This window comes from Mchenga conophoros, linkage group LG18, assembly GCF_057382185.1.
Source record: "Mchenga conophoros isolate Kocher_MC1m ecotype Shallow Benthic linkage group LG18, M_conophoros_male_GT1.1, whole genome shotgun sequence".
NCBI classification, from domain to species: Eukaryota; Metazoa; Chordata; class Actinopteri; order Cichliformes; family Cichlidae; genus Mchenga; species Mchenga conophoros.
The window spans coordinates 25908964-25929572 of NC_140543.1; the positions used below are offsets into that span (position 1 = coordinate 25908964).

The 20609-nt window shown below is 42.1% G+C and overlaps 4 protein-coding genes across 6 annotated transcripts; 2 read left to right on the forward strand and 2 right to left on the reverse strand.

The window, feature by feature from the left end:
- Nucleotides 1-2309: 2309 nt before the first annotated feature.
- LOC146553943 (profilin-2-like) lies at nt 2310-8209 on the forward strand. Of its 2 annotated transcripts, none has more exons than XM_085254565.1 (3): nt 2310-2688; nt 3917-4109; nt 6081-8209. In XM_085254565.1, exons 1-3 carry the CDS (start codon nt 2560-2562, stop codon nt 6176-6178), a joined length of 420 nt encoding a protein of 139 aa, XP_085110691.1. In that variant the 5' UTR covers nt 2310-2559; the 3' UTR covers nt 6179-8209. The 2 variants fall into 2 exon arrangements, with proteins under 2 accessions (XP_085110691.1, XP_085110690.1); XM_085254564.1 differs by having other exon boundaries at nt 2316-2688; nt 6406-8209.
- A 1214-nt stretch (nt 8210-9423) lies between these two features.
- LOC146553944 (uncharacterized) lies at nt 9424-13873 on the forward strand. Of its 2 annotated transcripts, XM_085255657.1 has the most exons (7): nt 9424-9795; nt 9959-10126; nt 10207-10328; nt 10405-10570; nt 10890-11005; nt 11077-11212; nt 11623-11763. In XM_085255657.1, the coding sequence occupies exons 1-7, from the start codon at nt 9522-9524 to the stop codon at nt 11634-11636; spliced, it is 996 nt and encodes a 331-aa protein (XP_085111783.1). In that variant the 5' UTR covers nt 9424-9521; the 3' UTR covers nt 11637-11763. The 2 variants fall into 2 exon arrangements, with proteins under 2 accessions (XP_085111783.1, XP_085111782.1); XM_085255656.1 differs by having other exon boundaries at nt 11077-13873.
- Nucleotides 13874-14336: 463 nt separating this feature from the next.
- Nucleotides 14337-15812, reverse strand: LOC146553945 (alpha-2-HS-glycoprotein-like). Its single transcript, XM_085254081.1, has 6 exons — nt 15684-15812; nt 15512-15593; nt 15241-15395; nt 15052-15147; nt 14849-14920; nt 14337-14725 (listed from the first exon to the last, which is right to left on the reverse strand). The coding sequence occupies exons 1-6, from the start codon at nt 15768-15770 to the stop codon at nt 14360-14362; spliced, it is 858 nt and encodes a 285-aa protein (XP_085110207.1). The 5' UTR covers nt 15771-15812; the 3' UTR covers nt 14337-14359.
- Nucleotides 15813-17796: 1984 nt separating this feature from the next.
- On the reverse strand, nt 17797-20134 carry LOC146553946 (alpha-2-HS-glycoprotein-like). Its single transcript, XM_085255163.1, has 7 exons — nt 19862-20134; nt 19402-19509; nt 19230-19311; nt 18959-19113; nt 18770-18865; nt 18567-18638; nt 17797-18442 (listed from the first exon to the last, which is right to left on the reverse strand). The coding sequence occupies exons 1-7, from the start codon at nt 20057-20059 to the stop codon at nt 18011-18013; spliced, it is 1143 nt and encodes a 380-aa protein (XP_085111289.1). The 5' UTR covers nt 20060-20134; the 3' UTR covers nt 17797-18010.
- Between the last annotated feature and the right edge of the window lie 475 nt (nt 20135-20609).

A 20609-nucleotide genomic window follows, 5' to 3' on the forward strand; every position in this document is an offset into this window, starting at 1 on the left:
TGCCCCCGGTGGCCAAGAATGAGTTTTGAATTCAAAGAGGTCCTTCCCTTTCCTTTTTTGGTGATTTTGGGTGAACCTTGAACCCTTCACCGTTTCATTTAGCTTATATCAAGTAATGGTTGTTTTAGGTCCGCTATAATAATAACAGTGGTGTGATAAAAAAAAAAAACCCCTGCAGTTTCAAACAGTGTACATGTCTGTGATTAAAACTGTTTAACTGGGTCCAAAATAGAAAAGATTGGGTTTAGCTTGCACTGTCTCCAACACAGTGACTTATATACCAAGTGGAACGATCTGGGCCTGATTTTGATAAGAAGGGGGAGGATGGGGTGTCTGAAATGGACATAGTGAACTACTGGTCATCACTTTTACAATGGACTGTAGAATAATCACATTTATTTGTTTTGTTGATCTTGTTTAAAAACATTTAGACGCAGTGAAAAGGATGTAAGGTTAAATACTTGTTAATGTGACATTCATGCTGCTGTTAGGATGACAAGGCAAAAAAGGCAGTATGAGCATCATCTAATGTTTAAGTAGTCAAGAATGATGACTTTTGTTTTTAAAGAAAAAGCATATTTTAAATGCAGAAATTGTCTTTTTTTAGTCTGAGACAAACAAAGCTATGCTTCAAATAGTGTAAGTAAAAACAGTACTAATCTCATAATCCTGAACCTTTTTAAAGCGAGTGCAATGATTTGTCCAACTGGGACAGCATATTTGATCAAATAGATGTGGTAATGTATATAAGTATGAGCAAAAGGCGTTCCACTGTAATTCCCAAACATAATTCTAATTTTCCATATATTTGTGTTAGCTAGAGTCTGAGCACATTTTTTATATTAATCACATAAAAGAATCTAAAATGATGTCATGAAAAGTTCCAAGCTGATAAGATAATGTTAAGCAGTCTTGGGCTTCTGAGTTTGTCTCCAGGACCCCAAGCAGAACACAGATAATAAATATACGGGTTGCTTATCTCAGATAATCAGATTTCTTAGGGGAGACTGGTTTATATCTCTCAGTAGTCATCACTTGCTAGTACCAGGTTGGACTTCCTTTTTGCCTTCCGATCTGCCTTAATTCTTCATCCCTTGGATTCAATAGGGTGTTTAAAACATTCCTGAGAGATTTTGGCCCATATTGACATGACAACATCACACAGTTACTGCAGATTTGTTGGCTGCACGTTCATGAGCACATCCAAAGGTGCTTGATTTGACTAAGATCTGGTGATGTGGGGATTATTTGAGTACAGTGAACTTAGTATGTTCAAGTAAGCAATTTGAGATGATCTTTCTTGGAAGCAACCAGAAGATGAATGCACTGTAGTCAAAAAAGGATGGACACATTCAACAACAGGCAGGCTGTGGTGTTTAAACGATGCACAGTTGGTACTAAGGGACCTAAAGTGTGCCTAGAAAACATCCCCCTCACCATTACACCACCACTACTAGTCTGAACCATTGATATGATGCAGGATGGAGCCATGCTTTCTTGTTTTTTGTTTTTTTTTAACCCTACATCAGAATGTTGGAGCAGAAACTGAGACTCACCAGGAAACATTTTCCAGTATCTTGTTGACTGGAGCCTCAGTTTCCTGTTCTTAGCTGACAGAAGTGGCACCCTTTGGCTGCTGCTGTAGCCCATCTGCTTCAAGGTCAAAGTGTTGTGTGTTCAGAATATAATGAATTATGAATAATGAACATAATGAATGGCCTTTTTGGGTTATTATTCCCTTTCTATCACCTCAAAGCAGTCTAGCCATTATCCTCCGACCTTTGAAATCAACAAGGCATTTTCACCCTAACCCAAACCCCGATATTTTTTTACTGAAATACAGAGACAAACAACCACGCCACGTTCAAAGTCACTTAAATCACCTTTCTTCATCATTCTGATGCTCGGTTTGAATTTCAGCATGTCGTCTCGACCATATTTACAATGCATTGAGTTGCTGCTATGTGATTGGCTGATAAGATACTTGCAATTACTTGCAGATGAACAGGTGTACCTAACAAAGTGGCCGGTGAATGCAGATTTTAAGTAGCAATAATATGAAGGATCGTTAGGTGAGAAAATAATCGCGAAATCCATCTGACACGTGCATCTCAGTGCGTGTTGTTTTTGTGTACTGCGGGTAAAAGCCCACACGGTGTCTGGTCTGACGCTCTTTGTCATGTCATCCATACAACATGAAAACACTTGAAGTTAATGGAAGAATCAGTAAATCTCCACCCCGGCAGTCCCTCAGACTTGACTGTTGGCTGAGCTGATAAGTCCCTCTTTATTCCGCCGCCTGCTGCCATAAAAGCGCCAGGGAGCTCATTGTGCGGAGTGATCTGATACGGACTACACCCAGCCGCTGCCTCACTGCCCTGGCTTTCTTTGCTGCCCCAGCCTTCGCGTTGCTCAACGTCGAAGTGTGGGTTAGATTGGAGACTCTAAATTAGTCTGCGGGCTTTCTTTCATTCTGTCTTGCCTCTTATTTGGCGACAACACTAAAAAATAGGTGTAGTTTTTTAAATTAAATATATTTATATCATCAGTTTCTTGAAAATGTCTTGGCAAAGCTACGTGGAAAACCTGATGGCCGATGGCAGCTGTCAGGATAGCGCCATTGTTGGTTATATGGACGCCAAATATGTTTGGGCAGCACATGCCGGTGGTACATTCAACAATATCACGGTAAGAAGTCAAAACGAGCTCGTTTGGGGGTGTGAGAGTGTGGTTTCGTTTGGCAGTAATGTTATCTGTCACGCAGACGTTCACCAGCCAGAGGAGCGCAGAAACCGTTACCTCGCAGGATCTGAGCGACTAACGAGCTAACGGTGCCGAGCTAGCTTATGGGCTAGCTGGCTAGCTCACCAGTGGCCTGTGTCGGCTTTTTCTAGCTAAGGAAACGTTGGGATTAGACCTCATGTGGTTCAGAGAAGGCTTCTCGTATAATGGCTTTCACACACAAATAGATGATTATGGCGTGCTGTCTTGTAATAATCAAAATAAAGGGGTGAGGGAACCCGGGTAAAACAACACTTAGCTAATTTAAGACCAGCGAGTAGACTGTGTCTGATTGAAGGGAGCGTGCATGCTTTTGTGTGCACGCTTGCTTTGATTAGCTAACTTTAAGCTGCTGCTTTACCGGCTCCGGGTGCTTTTAAAAGCTAATGTGTGGTGTTTGGTTCAGCCTGGGGTAAATCCGCAGTGTTATCAGTGCGAGCAAGAAACGAGTGCAATTATAAATGCTCGTCTTTTAATAGGGAATGAGCGTTTTCAGTTCATTCATTGGGATTGCTTGAGCGGTAGACCGGTGCATAGACGCCGCTTTACTTCCGCTAGTCCCTGCAGGCAGAGGATCCCGATCATATTATCGCCTGGTTTGGGGACAGGGCGTGTTAGGATTCAGAGAATGGGTTTCAACGCGGTCCTTTCCCTTGATGCTAGTCTGTAATTCCTAATGCCGCTGTTTTGTCACACGTGACCGGTGCCAGAATGCTACTATTAATAATATACCTTTTGTTTTTCTCTGTGCCTTTCTAAAATATTAGATAATTGAGGCCTCTATCATTTTGTCTGACACCCAGAACAGAATTGGAATATGTCTTTGCAAAAAAATCACCCAATTCTCACAAAAGAATTATAAAACAGTGTTTACAAGGATGGAAACGAATCCCCAAAAGTCAAGACATGTGCAATTCTTTTAAAATAGCCCTCAATTATTATTGTGCGGAATTCATGTGTGCATAAAAGTCATGCATTAAAGTTGATCTACCTAATAATACTGTGTTATTTGAAATGGGATTATGCTTGCCATGTCACTGGAACCACATCTACTTCTTGGGCATGTGACTAATATCGCCTCAATCCTGTTGCTTTGTGTGTCTCTTTTTTTGTTTGCCCCTCGCTCTCTCCTCAGTCTCAGGAAATAGACGTCCTTATCGGTAAGGACAGGGAGACCTTTTACACCAGCGGTCTCACTCTGGGCTCAAAGAAGTGTTCAGTCCTCAGAGACAGCCTCCAGGATGAGGGCGACTGGACAATGGACATCAGGACAAAGAGCCAAGGAGGAGAACCTACATACAATATCTCTGTGGGAAGAGCCGGCAAAGGTAAAGGCGTATTATGGGTTAGCTTTTTGCAGCTATCAGAATGCATACTTAGGCTAAGACACTACTGTTTCCCATAAACACATGGGTATGAGCAATGTCTTAAATTAGATTTGTCAGGCTCATTCTCTTGCAGCATGACATCACTTCCTTATCTCATTGCTATGGTTGTAATCCACACCTGAGCCAGAATAAGATCTACAGGATGCACAAAGTTATATTTTTCCCAGTATTTCATTAATAGTTTATATTCTTAATTAGTCATTTGTTCTATAAAGGTCAAATGATACAGGATGGCCAAAACTACTGAAATAGTTTAACATTAGTGAAGAAACAAGTTTTGTGTTGGCAGAAAATTGTGTTATTTTGATGATTTAAATCTTTTGTAGGCCTCAAACACATGGTTTTAGTATCTTTGACTCAAGTTACGGTTACTCTAGTGTTTGCATTTATTACAAGATTAGTACAGCTTTATAAGCCACGATATCCCCGCTTCTTTCAATTTGCCTGTGTGCGCGCGCGCTAATTGCACACATCCAAAACATTTAAATACTTTTAAATCAGTTCTCACTTGAAAATGATTTGTTTAAAAATGACTGTAACCTGGTGCTAAGGTGAGAAACACTGGTTGCAATGAAAACCAGATTCTGTTTTCATTTACTGTTTTGTCCTCAGCTATAAGTTGTATTGTTCTTTTTGGGTTTTTTTTTCTTCTTTCCCTAAGCACGAGCTATTTCCACCTGTTATTCTACTTCTCTGCATGTTGTTCCTCACTTGAAGAGTCAAAGAAATAATGCACACATTTGATTCAACAGCACATGCATGGAGGTGCTACAGTCTTAACTGTATGGAAGGTACAGTGCACCTTGATTAGTGTCTTTCTTTTTTTGGTATTATCTTTCTTTAGCAGAAAGAGCCAGGACCCTCAAAAAAGGAGCGATTCTGTCCTAAATCTCTTGGGCGAATCACATCTGGTTTGTTGGTAAACGCAGAGGTCAGCAGAAGCTGAGAAAATGGGTCTAATCAAGTGCACTGGTCTTCCTGCAGTTTGTCAGTGCAAAACACACCAATATTTAAAAGTGCACTGAAGATGAGGGCTGTGCAGGAAACTGCTCACTCATCCGTAACTGTTTTGTCTTTAACAGAACTAGAAATTATGGTTAATGAATTTGGCAGATTTGAATCAATGGTTCAGTGACACAGGACATGTGTAGAGGCTGTATTGTGTCAAGTAGCAACATGAATAATGCTAATAATAAAACTGCACTTCAGTTGAATATCCTTAGATGTCACATTTCTAATAGTGTTTCCCACATACTTGTGCTCCACTTGTGGCGGGAGATAAGTGTGTGTGTAAAAGTGGGAGGAGCTGTCTTAAATAATAAATTATAAGCATTTTCTATGCAACTTGGGTCTGCACTTTGACCCAAGGGTTTTTGCTTTTTTGCTTTTTTTAAGCAATGTCATCAGCTGTATCTTCAGTGAGTCTCATACTGCAGTTGAACTATGACTCCATAGTTTTTAGACTGTAGCTGGTAGCCCTTATTATTCCCTGCAGCCTCAGTGAGCTCGGTGTAGCGCCACATAAACCAGTTCTCCACCTGCTGCAGGTTCTGGCAGGTGTGAACCTCCAGCTCACAGTGGATCTTCAAAAGCACATCCACTGAGCAGCAGGTGAAAGCTGCAGCAGAGAAAACGTGCGAAGAGAAATGGTCAGTGCTTGCTGGTTATCAGCAACTGACCTTTCAAAATAAGAGTGCAGAAATTTTTCTAATGTTAACTTGATCAGAGATGACGTCTGACTCAATGAGGAAAATAAAATTGAACAAAAACATTTATCAGGCACATTTAGGTAGCTGTTAATATACCTGAGCGGCCCGCCCAAGTAGAACCTGTGTGTGGGAAAACACTCTTACTGCTTTTCTCTTACCTCTTTTTCTTAACTGTCTCTTTTCTATCTCTTCTCTTTTCCAGTTTTGGTTCTTGTAATGGGCAAAGAAGGGGTCCATGGAGGCGGATTGAATAAGAAGGCTTACTCAATGGCAAAATACTTGAGGGATTCAGGGTTTTAATGATTTCAAGCTCACTTAGCTAAAATTTGAGGGACATAAAGAAGAGAAAAGAAATATTGCTGTTAAGATTTCTCCTGAAAGCAGTCAAATGTCTTGGAAACTTTTAATAGCAATGAAGAGTGGTAAGATGCTGTGTCACCTTTGTTCCCCCCTCCCCCATCCATCCTGTAGGGGGAGGGAGACTCTTCAATTCTGTTCATTTCTCTTTTTTTCCTTGTGTGCTCCAGTATTGGTTATAGTCATGGGAAAGGAGGCGGTCCATGGTGGAAATCTTAACAAGAAAGCACATGCAATGGCTGAGTACCTGAGGAAGTCTGGATATTAAGCAACCTCTCCACCCGTTCGTCACCTTAGCAGCTCACTACCACTCACCGTATTGTGTTGACACTACTTCCAGGATTAGGTGGCATACAGTGTTACTTCCTATCCAGTCTACTTTTATACACAACCTTTTGTTTGCTTAACCCTCCCAACACCACCCTCTTTATTTTTTTTTATTTTTTTTTAATGTTCCCCACTTAAACATTGTACTTCTGATGTTTCTGACACTACAGTAATGGCATGTTCATTGAAATGTTAACCACAAGTGTGCATCAAATATGATCGCAAAGTGTAATAAAAGCATTCAACAAATTTGGACTCGCCTTCTATAACATTCACTGCAGCAAGTGGCTAGTATTTGAACAGGAAGTACACATGTGAAGGTGCATAATTACGCATTTTCTTTCCCCTTCTTTTGAGCATTACTAAAAGATGCTGTGGGTTTTTTTTTTTTTTTTTTTTTTAAATCAGCATGTTGGCATTTAAAAGTTGCATGCATACTCTCTGTAACACTTGGATCCCAGCCCGACTCCCTCCTCTGTCCTAGCGCCGTATTCCAGCCAAAACCATCTTCTCATCTGCTTCCATTAAAGAAATGACAAACTTCCTCTAAAGTCCTGTATGTGTGTACCGATTCGCCGCCCTCGCCGCACAACTTCTTCAACCCTCCATCACATGCTTTTCTTTGCTGTTGTACCTGAATGTGGTCTTAAAAGTTAACGATGTGGTGTTGGGCTGTTGTGTAAGGTCACCCATTACTGAGGTCGTCGTCTCACTTCACTATATTTCGGGAGTCTCTGCAGACATTCCACCTCTGTGCCAGCTGAGACGTCTGTCATCTCCTGCTATCTGTAAATTTTGCTGTAAAATCACTACATGCATACACACCCCTCTCCCCCCCAAGTCTCCCTCCCTTTGGACCAATTGTCAATATAAAAGGGTTATCAGAGCTCCTTCAGCTTATTCTGATGGATGATTGTTGGCATCACCTGTTGACTGTAAATCATTAAGACGACTACTTGAGATGACTGTAAAACATGTAACTGCTTCTTTAGACTTCAACACTACTTAAACTTCTCATCACTAATTGATTTGTCGCTAACTTCTTGTTCATTAACCGATGAAACTGAAATGTTATTGTACTACAGTATGAATGCATTTTGACTGTAAACTGAGGCTGCTGGGCTCCAGCGCCTTGGGATTATTTGCCTTGTGCTTTAGTCATCAAAGGTGTATTCACAAATTGTCATAGTACGGTACGTAGAAGTATATTTAAAAGAAAAAAAGATGCTGTGTACACTAAACATATTGAAAATGGTGTTGGTTGGAATAAGAACATTTGTAAGTTGTCTTGTGAATTTTTTTTTTTCTGAGAATAACTGTGTATTCTGTGCCATAAAAAAAAAAAAAAATCAATATCTGATGATCTGTTGCTACCACAAGTTGACTTTTTAAACTGCTGCCCCAGCAAGAAGTAACTTTTAATGGCACTTTTCCTAAGGGATATTTTGGCATCAGTAATCTCCAGACTTTGTGGAATATGTACAGAATTAAACGACGGGGGGGGAAAAAGTTTGGAATATTTTGTCCACTTTTCTTTGAGTGGGAAGTTTCCTTCTGCCACAAAATCTGCTGTTTCAAATGCCATGCATCGATGAGACGTCTTGTTTACAGACAGATCAAATAAACATTATTCCAACCAGAGGGAAAGCCAGTATGTCCAGTCTGTTGCCTCATCACTTCAATCTTTGTTTAATGGAGTAAATCAGGAGTTTTAGTGATTATAGCTGTAACTGGGGCAGTTTGAATTTATTGTGCTAATGATACACTGAATTAGCAACAGTACATACTCTGATTGGGAAAACACTGACCTAGATCTTATGATCAAACAGGAGAACGCTACTGCTACACTTAATGTGTGAATTATCACATTCCACTCTTTAATAGGAGAATGCACTCGAGTCTTGCCAAATCCCAGAAATAAACTTGCTGAAGTGTTTAATGACTAAAATCTGTAGGAATTACAGAGTTTTAATAAATTGCAGGCTGCCATCAAAGGGAAATCGCTTTGATCTGCTCGGGCTGCTTTGGTATTTTCAGTAGCTAAGGACAAACTTTTAAGGTTAAAACAATAAAATAAAGTGTTGATCTAAATGGGATTTGGGTGATAATCTGTCTTACTTTCAGACCAGTTCCTAATCAAACCAAAGGAAAGAAAACATGCTAGACAGGAAGGATAAACTGGCTACACAGCTCTAAATCTCTGAGACAAAATCAGTCATGTCTTTACTCATTTTCTCACTGGCAAAAAAAAAAAGCCTCACGACATCATTGTCTTGTATAAAGACTAGCTGCATGTGTTTTTGCTACACTAAAGAAACACACTAGATTTTAGATATGCACCATATCAGGCACATTTCCTCAGAGTGGGACTCAAATTTGGAAACTCGGGACGAGCGCTAGATTTCAGTAAAATTTGTGGTTCTAAACAGTGTTTGACTGCTTAGTATTGAGTTTAGTACAGCTGCTGCTTGCCCACCAAACCCACACTACCCACACTTTGACCAGAATAAAGGAGACACGGACAGCAACACAATCCATATGTGATTTATTATTGCAGTGGAGTTTTGATTTGAGATTTTATTCAATTTTTCTTTTAAAAAAGTTTCAAAGATGTTTCACACAAAATGAAGCAACAAAAAGTCTGAAAATTGGCCACTAAACAAGCTGTAGAAGAATTATATTACCATAAAATATAATCTGTATAGCATCATTCAGCCGAAGGAAAACTGAGCAGCAAAAAAGTTCTGTTAGAAAAATGGCAGCAGGGTAACTTGTTGTAAATCTTGTTGTCTTGTCAGAGCCACAGACTACCTCCTGCTCTTAACTGCGCCATTGGCACCAGCTGCTGTGGTTAGGTGTTTGATTAGTCAAAATTAAGACCAGGTTTAGCACTACATGCTAAGAGGACTGATCAGTTTTTGTGGTACAGTCCTGGGGCAGTGCTTTTTCCTCTGTTCCAATGGCGTGTAGAGAGAGCAGGGGTGTTAATGGCTCACTGTATTTTGGGCTCTTTTTGTTTTCTGCTTCACTTTGTCAATGCGCAACACTGACGAGGCTTAAAGCCCTGGATGAACTAGGTGGAAACTCAACGCTTAGTCAAAGTGGAGCTAAAGGTCATCAGCATCATGGAAAACTTTCAATTGGGCAAAAGCTGCTGCGAAGTCCTAAACCCAACAGAAACAAGACCACAAACAACACCAGGGATGTTGAAACAGATTACCAGGCAGACGTGGGTACGTAAAGTTAAAATTGAAAGTGAGCCATGGCTTTTAAAAGTAATAAATCCAACATTTGGTCTCTTATGCTTGTAAAGGATTTTGTGTTCATAGTGTTTTAGGGCCTCTAGTAAACGACTGCATACCTTCTAAAACTAATTTCAAACCCTACTTTTGAAAGCCTGGGAGGAAGCTAAACAACCAGATGGACAATATGGTGGTCTCGACCTGGAGGCAATGGAACGACTCCTTAAGATGGAACCAAAGGTTGAATGTACGCTAGACTCCATGACGCTTCAGGTTCATGATGCTGCTTCTACCCCTGGATCTCTGCTTTTCGTGGACAGGGGTAAGTAGTTATGTTAAGGTCTGCGTAGTAGTTCCATGTAATGCTTTTTACACCCTCCTCCTGCTGAACGTCTCCCCCAGGAAGCCATTTGTCTCCTTTGCCCCTGTCCAAGTTACCTTCGAGCTGCGGTTACACCATCAGCTCGACACCACGAGATCTGGTCCTAGTCGCACCCTATGATGGTTGCTTCATCGCTCTCCAGGTGGGTCACTGTGATCTGAAGGCACTGCACATTTTAACCACGTGCTTATGTATAATAGCTTCCTTGCTGCTTTCAGGAGGACACTTATGTTCTCCCACTGCTTTGGTGGGGCATACCAGTGAGGATGTCGTGCCCTTTCATGGGCTCGCTGTCACTGAATCCTCCGATGGTCACCTGCAATACTGCGGACATGCTCGTAAAAATGGAGTGGACCCTGCCCGTCTCCAATATTAAAGTTAAGTGTGAGTTTTTGGTCCTCATCATGTCTCTGTTTTTGTTTTTAAACCAGCACTAAAGACATGACATGTTGGCTAAACTGGCCTACAAATACTTTTTCCAAACCCTGTGTGACTATGACAACCACTTAATTTTCATGTATTTTAGATTCTCTTAAGGTTAACTGATGGTCCAAACTCCAGTGTGTGTGTTTTGTTTTTTGTCTAAACTTTTTAGCTTTCTATGTGGCTTTCTATATTTTCTAAATGATAGCTTAGTTTGCCAAAAGATGACTTTAGGAGTAGGAAACCTAAGGTGAGTTCCTGCCTGCCATTTATTTTGCAGTGAACGGTAAATGGGAGCCACTAACCGTGGCCTCAAACAGATGTGGCTTCAGCACAGTCGAACATCCTGAAGGTGTGGTCATCTCTGCTCATTATGCGCCCTGCCTAGAGAAAAAGGTATGTTGTGCATATTTGTTTTGATTTTTCTCCCTTTCTTAGGAAGAAAGATAACTTGTATTTCTGTTCAGGATGGGTTGTATACTCTGGAAGTTGCTGGAGATGGAGAAACAACAATTTCCTGTCCGTCACAATTACCAGCTCAGCCTGAATTCACAGAAAACCCAGCAAAGGATCCCGATTGGCAAAATGAAATGCCGAGCAAAGGTGTGTATGCATTGACTTTTCCTCATGATCCTCATCAAGCGGTTCTTCCTCAGAACTCAGATATGCTGAATCAGTGGCCAGAAGATACGGATCGTCCTTTCCACCCCACTTTCTTTTACTCTGCAAGTCTGGTCAATACACCTGCTGCACCCGCAGTGAATCCTAGACATGCTTCATCTCCAGTTGTCCAAACTGATGCAGGGAAAAGATGGCAACATTTCCCCCCTTTTTATTCTCAGCCACCTGCCCCTACACTGTCACTAATAACTAAACCACCAGCAGGTCAGTTTGAAGAACATTTGCTTCCCAGCCCAATCAACCCACGGCCTAGTCTCCTTCAGGAACCTCCTGCAAGCCAACCCGAGAGTCAAGACAAAAAACCCCCATATTCATTTTCTTTTTACTCACAGCCTTCAGCATCTGAAGATCATCCACCATATCACAAATTACCTGAAAAACCAGAGGAAGCAGAACCCAAAGCACAGAACCAACTTTCCCACCTCTATCACTTCTACCCCCAACCAAAGCCCAAAGCACAGCCTGCTACAAACCCGTCCACTGTTCCTCAGCCACCACAGCCTGAAGCCCCTCAGCGTCAGGTACACCAGCAAATGTACTTGTGCCCTGAAAATCAGCCTGCCAGAAATCCAAATGCTGCTTTGGCATCAGCAGCTGAAAGTCTTTTGGGACAAGTGTACAAACTTTGTCAAATATCTGAGACACCAGCTGGAACAAATGAGGAAAATCCAGTCCAAAGCACACCACCTCTTCTCAGATATCCACAGGGTCAGATGCATCACCTACTTAACCAGCTCTATTACCCACAGCAGCTCCAGCTGCTACAGCCTGTGACATTACCCTCTGCTACCTATTTGCAGCCACAGGGTGCTGCTAAACCCAGTGAACAAAAACATCCTGAATCTGCAATTCCACTAACTATCAATAGTTATACAGCCCCGCAAGATCCTCAGCTCAGCTCTGCATATATGCAACCTGTGTGCTCCTTGTCTAACTGCTGTACACAAATGACTTTTTATCAGCTTCTCCATATTACTCCAGCTAGAGTTGGCAGTTGTGCAGATGTGCCTCACTTGTTTCCAGATCTTTCATTTCCACCTACAGCTTCATATTTTGAGTTTGGCGTGGGTTCTGCAAGACTTCCTCAACAGCCGACTGAAGCAGCACAATCTGCCTCATCTTACACCTCTGTGCCCCTCTCACTGCACCCCTTTCCAGATCAAAATGTGGAGCAATTATATTTACAGCCACCAGATGGCAACCCTACTACACCACGAGGAAATGATCCAAGTTGGACTGCAAATCATGAACCACTGAACCGCGTGAACCCCGCACCTAATTCACTGCATGCCCACTGGCCGTATCTACACAGCCAATCCTCAGAACCTCTGCCTTCAGGTTATGACCCAGCAGGGCAATATCAGCTGAATAACATTAAGTCCCCAGTGCAGGTAAACGGTCAACTATTGACTGGGAACTTGAACCGTCCAACGTGGCCTAATTTTATGTCTAACAACCCAAATTCACAGCAGCAACACAATAAATCACCTGGAGAGGAACTTGATAATTTTATGGTTCCTTTTGATAGGCTTCAGCACGCTCCTGTATCCACTTATAACAACTCTGTGTTCCCGAACAATTTAAAACCATTCATAAGTGACTCAAACTCCAAACATGAGCAGACTCTAAATTTCTATTCTGGGAATTATGTGCTGCTACAGCGTGAACTACCAGGCAGGGAGCCCAACAGCTTCGTGGATTCCTCTGAGCTTTACAGAGATCCGACTGTTGATTTAAATTTTATGACCCAAAATCTTGCAAAAAAGCAGAATGGTAAACTTAAGACTCCACTGAATTTTAAGCCCCTGCAGGGAAATGAACAACTCTCCAAGTGGCTTGAGGAAGGTATTCCCACTCCCTCGCCTGGTAATGCTAACCATGGTGATGATTATGATAATGAAAATGAGGATAATGATGACATTAACAATTCCGGTCTGCCATTCCTTTCTCCTACTACGGATGGCCCTCCACTTATATTTCCCCTCTACAAGCCACCTTTAGGTGCAGCACAGTTAAAGCTAAAATTCCACGAATCCTTTAAAGACTTCTTGACTCCTTTAGGCTCCAGCAACAGGTTTCCACCCCATAATGCTCAAAAGATGTTTCAAGGATGGGGCTGAGAAGCTGATCACTAAGCTGGTGGTAGTGTGTAGCTGAGGCAGGTGTTGAACTCCTTACCCTTGTTGTTTGGACTCGTACGAATGTCTCTTGAACTCCTTCAGAAGAAGCATTGAAGTTGGAAGCATGAAAGCAGCAATTTCTAGCAATGTGAATAAATGGTGCAACTACCCAAAACGTGTGCTTTGAACTTTTTTTTTTCTGGAGTGTGTGTTGGGCAGAAGGGCATAGAATTCATATCTGCTGTGACGTAGGTCGTGACGGACGACCTCTGTTTGGCTGCTTTTGCTATCAGTTTACCCAGTGGGGCCATAATATCCGCTTCTTACACTTGGAAGGTACACAGCCTTTTTTGAACCTGTTTGTCCAGCTTGTTTGTGCTTTAGCATGATATGCATTGATCCGTTCTTGTAAATGCAATAAATGGAATTTGCCCATTCATAAACCGTTGCCTGGGGGTGGGTGGATGAGTGCTTGTGTGGTGAACTTGAAAATCAAGTGTTCCACTGCTCTCATTTGTTTTAGCACACAATGTTTGTCAGTAAAATATACTGTGTAATGAAATCTTTAAAAAGCGTGTGTGTGTGTGTGTGTGTGTGTTCTTCTTCCATGACTGTATGAGAAGTGTCAGCGGGTTCACAGCAGGATTGAATGCACTGTAAACTTCTGCACTTGTTCTGAAAGACTTTGCAGGGATGACTGAATGCATCATGGTACATATAAGTGTGCTCACTAGGCCTGTAAATGTACTGACATAGTCGATTGTTTTGATTTATAAACACATTTACTGAAGATTTAATGATCAGCATTACATTCAGTTTTACACAGATGATTGTCTGATTTGACAGTTTAAAGCAAATTATTCCTACTGCCACTACTGGACATGGCTCACATATCAAAGGTGCTCTGCTACAAATGAAAGCAAGTATAGAGTCTGTGGGACTTGAACACTTAGAAGAATCTGACTCTTCCTGGGCAGACTGGCACGAGAGAAACTGGTCCTGTTTGAACAGCAGGAGCATCAACCATGATGGCAGCAGATACATCTCTCTTCCTGAAGAAAAGAGGAGGCTCCTTACTCGTCAAAGATTCTCCAGCTGAATCATAATCTGCAGCTGGAGCAGCAGCAGCAGGGACGACAGGTACAACTTCAGCTGACTCTGCAGATAACAGGACGTTTTGATGGGGGTTGTGGAGAGCAGTCAGTTTGTGGTGGCTGTGGCCGTGCTTGTGTGACAGGCCGTGTGTGTGCACATGAACCACTGGTGGTAGGACGGGGTCTGCAGCTGCAGTGCTGTTGGCATCTACAATGGGAATCTAAAAAAATGACATCAGTGAGAGAAAAACAGTTCTTAATGTTTTCTGTGTGAACGTTAGATGGTGAATGTTGTTTTGTCTTCATGAAGCAGAACATATTAGAAGTCAGATGCAGTATTTTACCAGAGTGGAGAACATCTTGCAGTCCACACTGTGCTGGGCGATTGTACCTTTGGCTGTACAAATCCCACGAGCCTGGAGAGAGAGGCACAGCTCTCAGTTTTGTTCATTTTCAACATCTGGTGACCTGATTGAACATTTCTCCATCTCAGATCAGATCAACAGGCCTGAAAACAAACTGAGTGCTTTTACTACTGTGTACTCACAGCCATGGCATCGTTGAGAGGCACGCAGGGATCCTCGGTGCAGTTTCCCTCAACAACCACATATTCTGTTATGAAGATGGGCCCACCAGACACAATCTGAGAGTATTAAACAGCACTGATGAACTGACAGCTGCAGGTTAAAGCATGCAGCTGTGTTACATCTGGTAAAAAGTATCCTGACTGTCTGACCTGTGATGACAACCTTCCAACCTCGAGAAGAACGTGTGTCGTGTTCACAGTCATGTTGTTGAAGGTTGTCAGAGAGGCATGAACAAAGTCCAGCGCATCGGTGTTATTGAGGGGAAGGAGGCTGGGACAGCCCAAACACAAATCCTCTGTGGATACTACAAGTCGAGCAGGAAAGTCACATACAGGTTATTGACACATGCAGTATGTATGGACACTGCTGTGGTTTGTTCTTTGTAATCATTTGGATGAGAGCAGCATCTGTGATCTTTACCCTCTGATTTGCACTTGAATGCAATGACCTTCAGAACACCGCCAACCTTCTTCAGCACCACATCACAGTCTCCTTCTACCGCCTGGAAGAGAACGAAGAATCAAAGTAGGTTGATCAGAACTAATATCGACTGAATTACAGGAGTCGAAGCCTGAGAGCTTCTGCGTCTCACCGTCTGTACTTTGGGCCTGACTGTGCAGTTGGCAAGAGGCAGCGGGTCCAACACGTGACAGTCTGTCTCCAGCAGGTCAACTTCCATGTCGTATTCATCTCCGTCTGGCTAAAAAAGCAAAAATATATACAAATCACTGCACAATTGTTACATTACTTTTAAAAAATGTAGTGCATAAGATGGTAATTGACTAAATTCTGCTGTATATACTCATAAAAGCAAAGTGGACCTCCCGTCTCCAAAATTAAAGCTAAATTTAATTTCCCTCGTCTCCCCATTTAAAAAAAAAAAGTCCTGTTTCATGTTTAAGACCAGCACTAAATACATAAACATTACCTGGATTCTGCTGCAACTCCTTTTTCAAACTCTGCATGACTTTTACAAAGACTAAGTTATGTTAGGCTCTTATGCTGTGCATGTCACCTTACATCTTACTCCCATTAAAGGACTCGTGTCCCTCTTTTTTTTATGTCACAACATGTGCAATAAAAGTCTTAAGGCCAGCCTCAGCGGTGTCGCAGGAAGACATCTGCAGGACAGAAGCAAAACCTTCTGTTCAGTCATATTTTCTGTTACAGGATTCATGAGGGAAGTTTTTCTCATGATCGGACACGTTTGTTTCAGTTTTGTGTCACTTGTCTGTGTACTCTGTCCCAGTTCATCATTTAAAGCTAATTAATTTACTCATTTAATTCATGTAGACTTGTACAATGGCCTGAGCCACAATTTGTTACAAACATTTAAATGTTGCAGTGATTAAAATGAGTCGTCCTCTGTTAACAGCAGTGCTCAGTATAAACAATAAAGAAAAGTGAATATATTCAGTCTAACGAGCTGTTATATCATTAGCTGTGGAAATTGAGGAGCAGTGCATGTGTTTTCAGTATGAAAGCTTCCTTTGGCATCTAAATGATTTTTGATTTGGAAAAGGGTGACTCTAAGAATCCAGTAAATTCTATTAAGTGGAAAGTTACTGTTTAATAGGTTGAAGTTTACAGTGAGCGGTAGCTGGGAGCCATGAACTCTGGCCTCAAACAGATGTGCTTTCAGCACAGTCGGACATCCTGAAGGTGTGGTCATCTCTGCTCATTATTCAACCTGTCTATAGGAAACGATACGGTGTGCATATCTGTTTGATTCTCTGCCTTTAAGAGGAAAAAACATGTATATTTCTGTTCAGGATGGGTTGTACACTCTGGAAATAGAGGGCAAACAGTAACACTGAGCAAAAGTGAGTATAAACCCACTATTTCACTTGATCCTCATCAAGCTTCAAACCTTTCAAGGTGGCTGCCCCACAACTTCCAGGTTTTCCATATAAATTAAAGGAAACTAAATGAGGGTCCGGAGGATACTGACCAACATCACAACCTTACTGTTTGGACTCTTGTGAATGCCTCATTACGGGCTCAGTAACCAAAATTGTGCTTTAATTTTTTTTAAGCTGAGAATTTGATGTTTATGGGTTCAAAACAACTGTCTAAAACATCTGGAAAGTGGGTGTTAGAGCAGCTGGGTATAAAAATCATCTTATCTCTTCGTGTGTGGGTAACCAAGGACAACTTTTTCTTTATTTGGCTGCTTCTCTTATCAGTTTAGCCCGTGGGGGCATCATATCGCTTTTTAGACTCAGAGGGTTCACAGCATTTTTGAGGCTGTCTACCTAATTTGTCCTTTACCATGAACTGCAGCTTCCTGAACATTGATCCATTCTTGTAAATTCACTAATAGACTTTGCCTATATTCACCAGCATTGACCTGTATGTTTGTCTGTCTGTAACCTGAGAAACTCAGGTCGATGGGATAAAATATCTTATCAACATTTTCACATTGAAATCTTTAAATAGCCTCTTATGATTATGAAGTGTGAACTCTTTCATACTTGGATGTATGAGTATCCTGGTGTTTTCATTCATTTCTGAAATGTTGAGTTGTGTTGAGCATGGATGTGCAGAGGAAAAGCTGCTGTTGTTCATGGCTGTATCAGAAATGTCAGCCGGTTCACAGGAGGGTCGTTGGCATGAGTCAACACAACAGGCAAACAGCACTGTGGACTTTTGAAATCGTTCTAGAGGACTTTGCAGAATGACGGCAAGAACTACAGTACAAATGATCAGTGTGTCCTCATTAACCCTGTAAATTCACTTGAGATTTATTCAACATCTTTACAGACAATTTGACAGAGAAGCTTGTCTGATTTGACAGTTTAAAACAATGAATTATTTCTCATTGGTTGGTGTTTTGTTACATCTACTGGAAATGGCTAATGTATCAAAGGTGCTCTGCTACAAATGAAAGCAAGTATAGAGTCTGTGAGACTTGGACACTTAGAAGAATCTGACTCTTCCTGGGCAGACTGGCACGAGAGTAACTGGTCCTGTTTGAACAGCAGGAGCATCAACCACAGCAGCAGCTGCAGCAGATACATCTCTCTTCCTGAAGTGAGGAGGTTGTTCCTTACTCCATAAAGATTCTCCAGCTGAGTCAGAATCTGCAGCAAGGGCAGGATCTGCAGCGAGAGCAGGGTCTGCAGCTGGAGCTGGATCTGCAGCTGGAGCAGCAGCAGGGACGACAGGTACAACTTCATCTGATTCTGCTGACTCTGCAGATAACAGGACGTTTTGATGGGGGTTGTGGAGAGCCGTCAGTTTGTGGTGGCTGTGGCCGTGTTTGTGTGACAGGCCGTGTGTGTGCACATGAACCACTGGTGGTAGGACGGGGTCTGCAGCTGCAGTGCTGTTGGCATCTACAATGGGAATCTAAAAAAATGACATCAGTGAGAGAAAAAACAGTTCTTAATGTTTTCTATGTGAACGTTAGATGGTGAATGTTGTTTTGTCTTCATGAAGCAGAACATATTAGAAGTCAGATGCAGTATTTTACCAGAGTGGAGAACATCTTGCAGTCCACACTGTGCTGGGCGATTGTACCTTTGGCTGTACAAATCCCACGAGCCTGGAGAGAGAGGCACAGCTCTCAGTTTTGTTCATTTTCAACATCTGGTGACCTGATTGAACATTTCTCCATCTCAGATCAGATCAACAGGCCTGAAAACAAACTGAGTGCTTTTACTACTGTGTACTCACAGCCATGGCATCGTTGAGAGGCACGCAGGGATCCTCGGTGCAGTTTCCCTCAACAACCACATATTCTGTTATGAAGATGGGCCCACCAGACACAATCTGAAAGTATTAAACAGCACTGATGAACTGACAGCTGCAGGTTAAAGCATGCAGCTGTGTTACATCTGGTAAAAAGTATCCTGACTGTCTGACCTGTGATGACAACCTTCCAACCTCGAGAAGAACGTGTGTCGTGTTCACAGTCATGTTGTTGAAGGTTGTCAGAGAGGCATGAACAAAGTCCAGCGCATCGGTGTTATTGAGGGGAAGGAGGCTGGGACAGCCCAAACACAAATCCTCTGTGGATACTACAAGTCGAGCAGGAAAGTCACATACAGGTTATTGACACATGCAGTATGTATGGACACTGCTGTGGTTTGTTCTTTGTAATCATTTGGATGAGAGCAGCATCTGTGATCTTTACCCTCTGATTTGCACTTGAATGCAATGACCTTCAGAACACCGCCAACCTTCTTCAGCACCACATCACAGTCTCCTTCTACCGCCTGGAAGAGAACGAAGAATCAAAGTAGGTTGATCAGAACTAATATCGACTGAATTACAGGAGTCGAAGCCTGAGAGCTTCTGCGTCTCACCGTCTGTACTTTGGGCCTGACTGTGCAGTTGGCAAGAGGCAGCGGGTCCAACACGTGACAGTCTGTCTCCAGCAGGTCAACTTCCATGTCGTATTCATCTCCGTCTGGCTGAATAAGCAAAAATATATACAAATCAATGCACAATTGTTACATTACTTTTTTTAAAATGAGGTGGTTATTGACTAAATTCTGCTGTATATATTATTCCAGATGCAGGTGAACATATAAGAGCTCCTATTAGAAAAAATAGAGCACATAGCTGCTTTTGATTTAGTCTGAAAATATCCTAAAAAGTTAGAAAGAGAGGGGCACCATAAACAAAACAGTCTATAACATGATGCAGTATGGACTGCTACACTTAGTGTTTATCCTTCTTCTCTGCCCAGTAAACGTTATTCTTTTCTACTGTGTTCACACATTTCTGTATGTAACTAAACAGCACCTCCACCTGCTGACTTACCTTCGCGTAGACCTTGATGTCGTCGATCTGGTTCAGTACATACTTGTAGCCATGATGGTGCTGGGCGTTGAGGTAATCCTGCGCCACCAGAGCAGCCTCCTCCGCCTCGGGGGAGTCGCACAGAGGCCTTCGCACGATGGGTTGAGCCCATGTCCCCACCAGCAGTCCCAGCACCACAGTGAAGCTCAGGAGATTCATTTCTGTGTGAAATGCAACAAAAATAAGGTATCACAGACGAGCAGACGCTGGTAAAGATGAGAGGCAGAGCTGGTGCAGGTCGCTGCTTATATATCCTGTACTTTAAACATGAAAACAGAGCCAAGTTAAACACCATGTTCATCCCTCCTGACTCTTGCGTCACATGGTGCTGCTCTTTTTTTTTTTTTTTTTTTTTTTTAAAGGATAACTGCCAAAGAAAATGGAAACTCACAAAGTCTAGCGTGGGACGAGCAGCCTTTAGTTCAAATCAGTTTTAGTGTCACACTCCTGCAACATATTCTGACATCTGTCTCTATGTCTGCCGTGAATATATATCAAATATTACATGTGAGAAGATCTTTGGGTTCACTCGTATTGTGTAACCAGCTGTCTCCCTCAACAGAGGTCACGCTGGTCATCTACAGAGCTGGGCCCCACTGTCAGCAGGGATCTGTGGACTTGCTCAATGATACTAAAAAAAAGAAAAAAACAGGATGTTTGCCAGGTTTTGGGGGGACAGCGACCATCTGCTTGTTACACCAGTGTCACT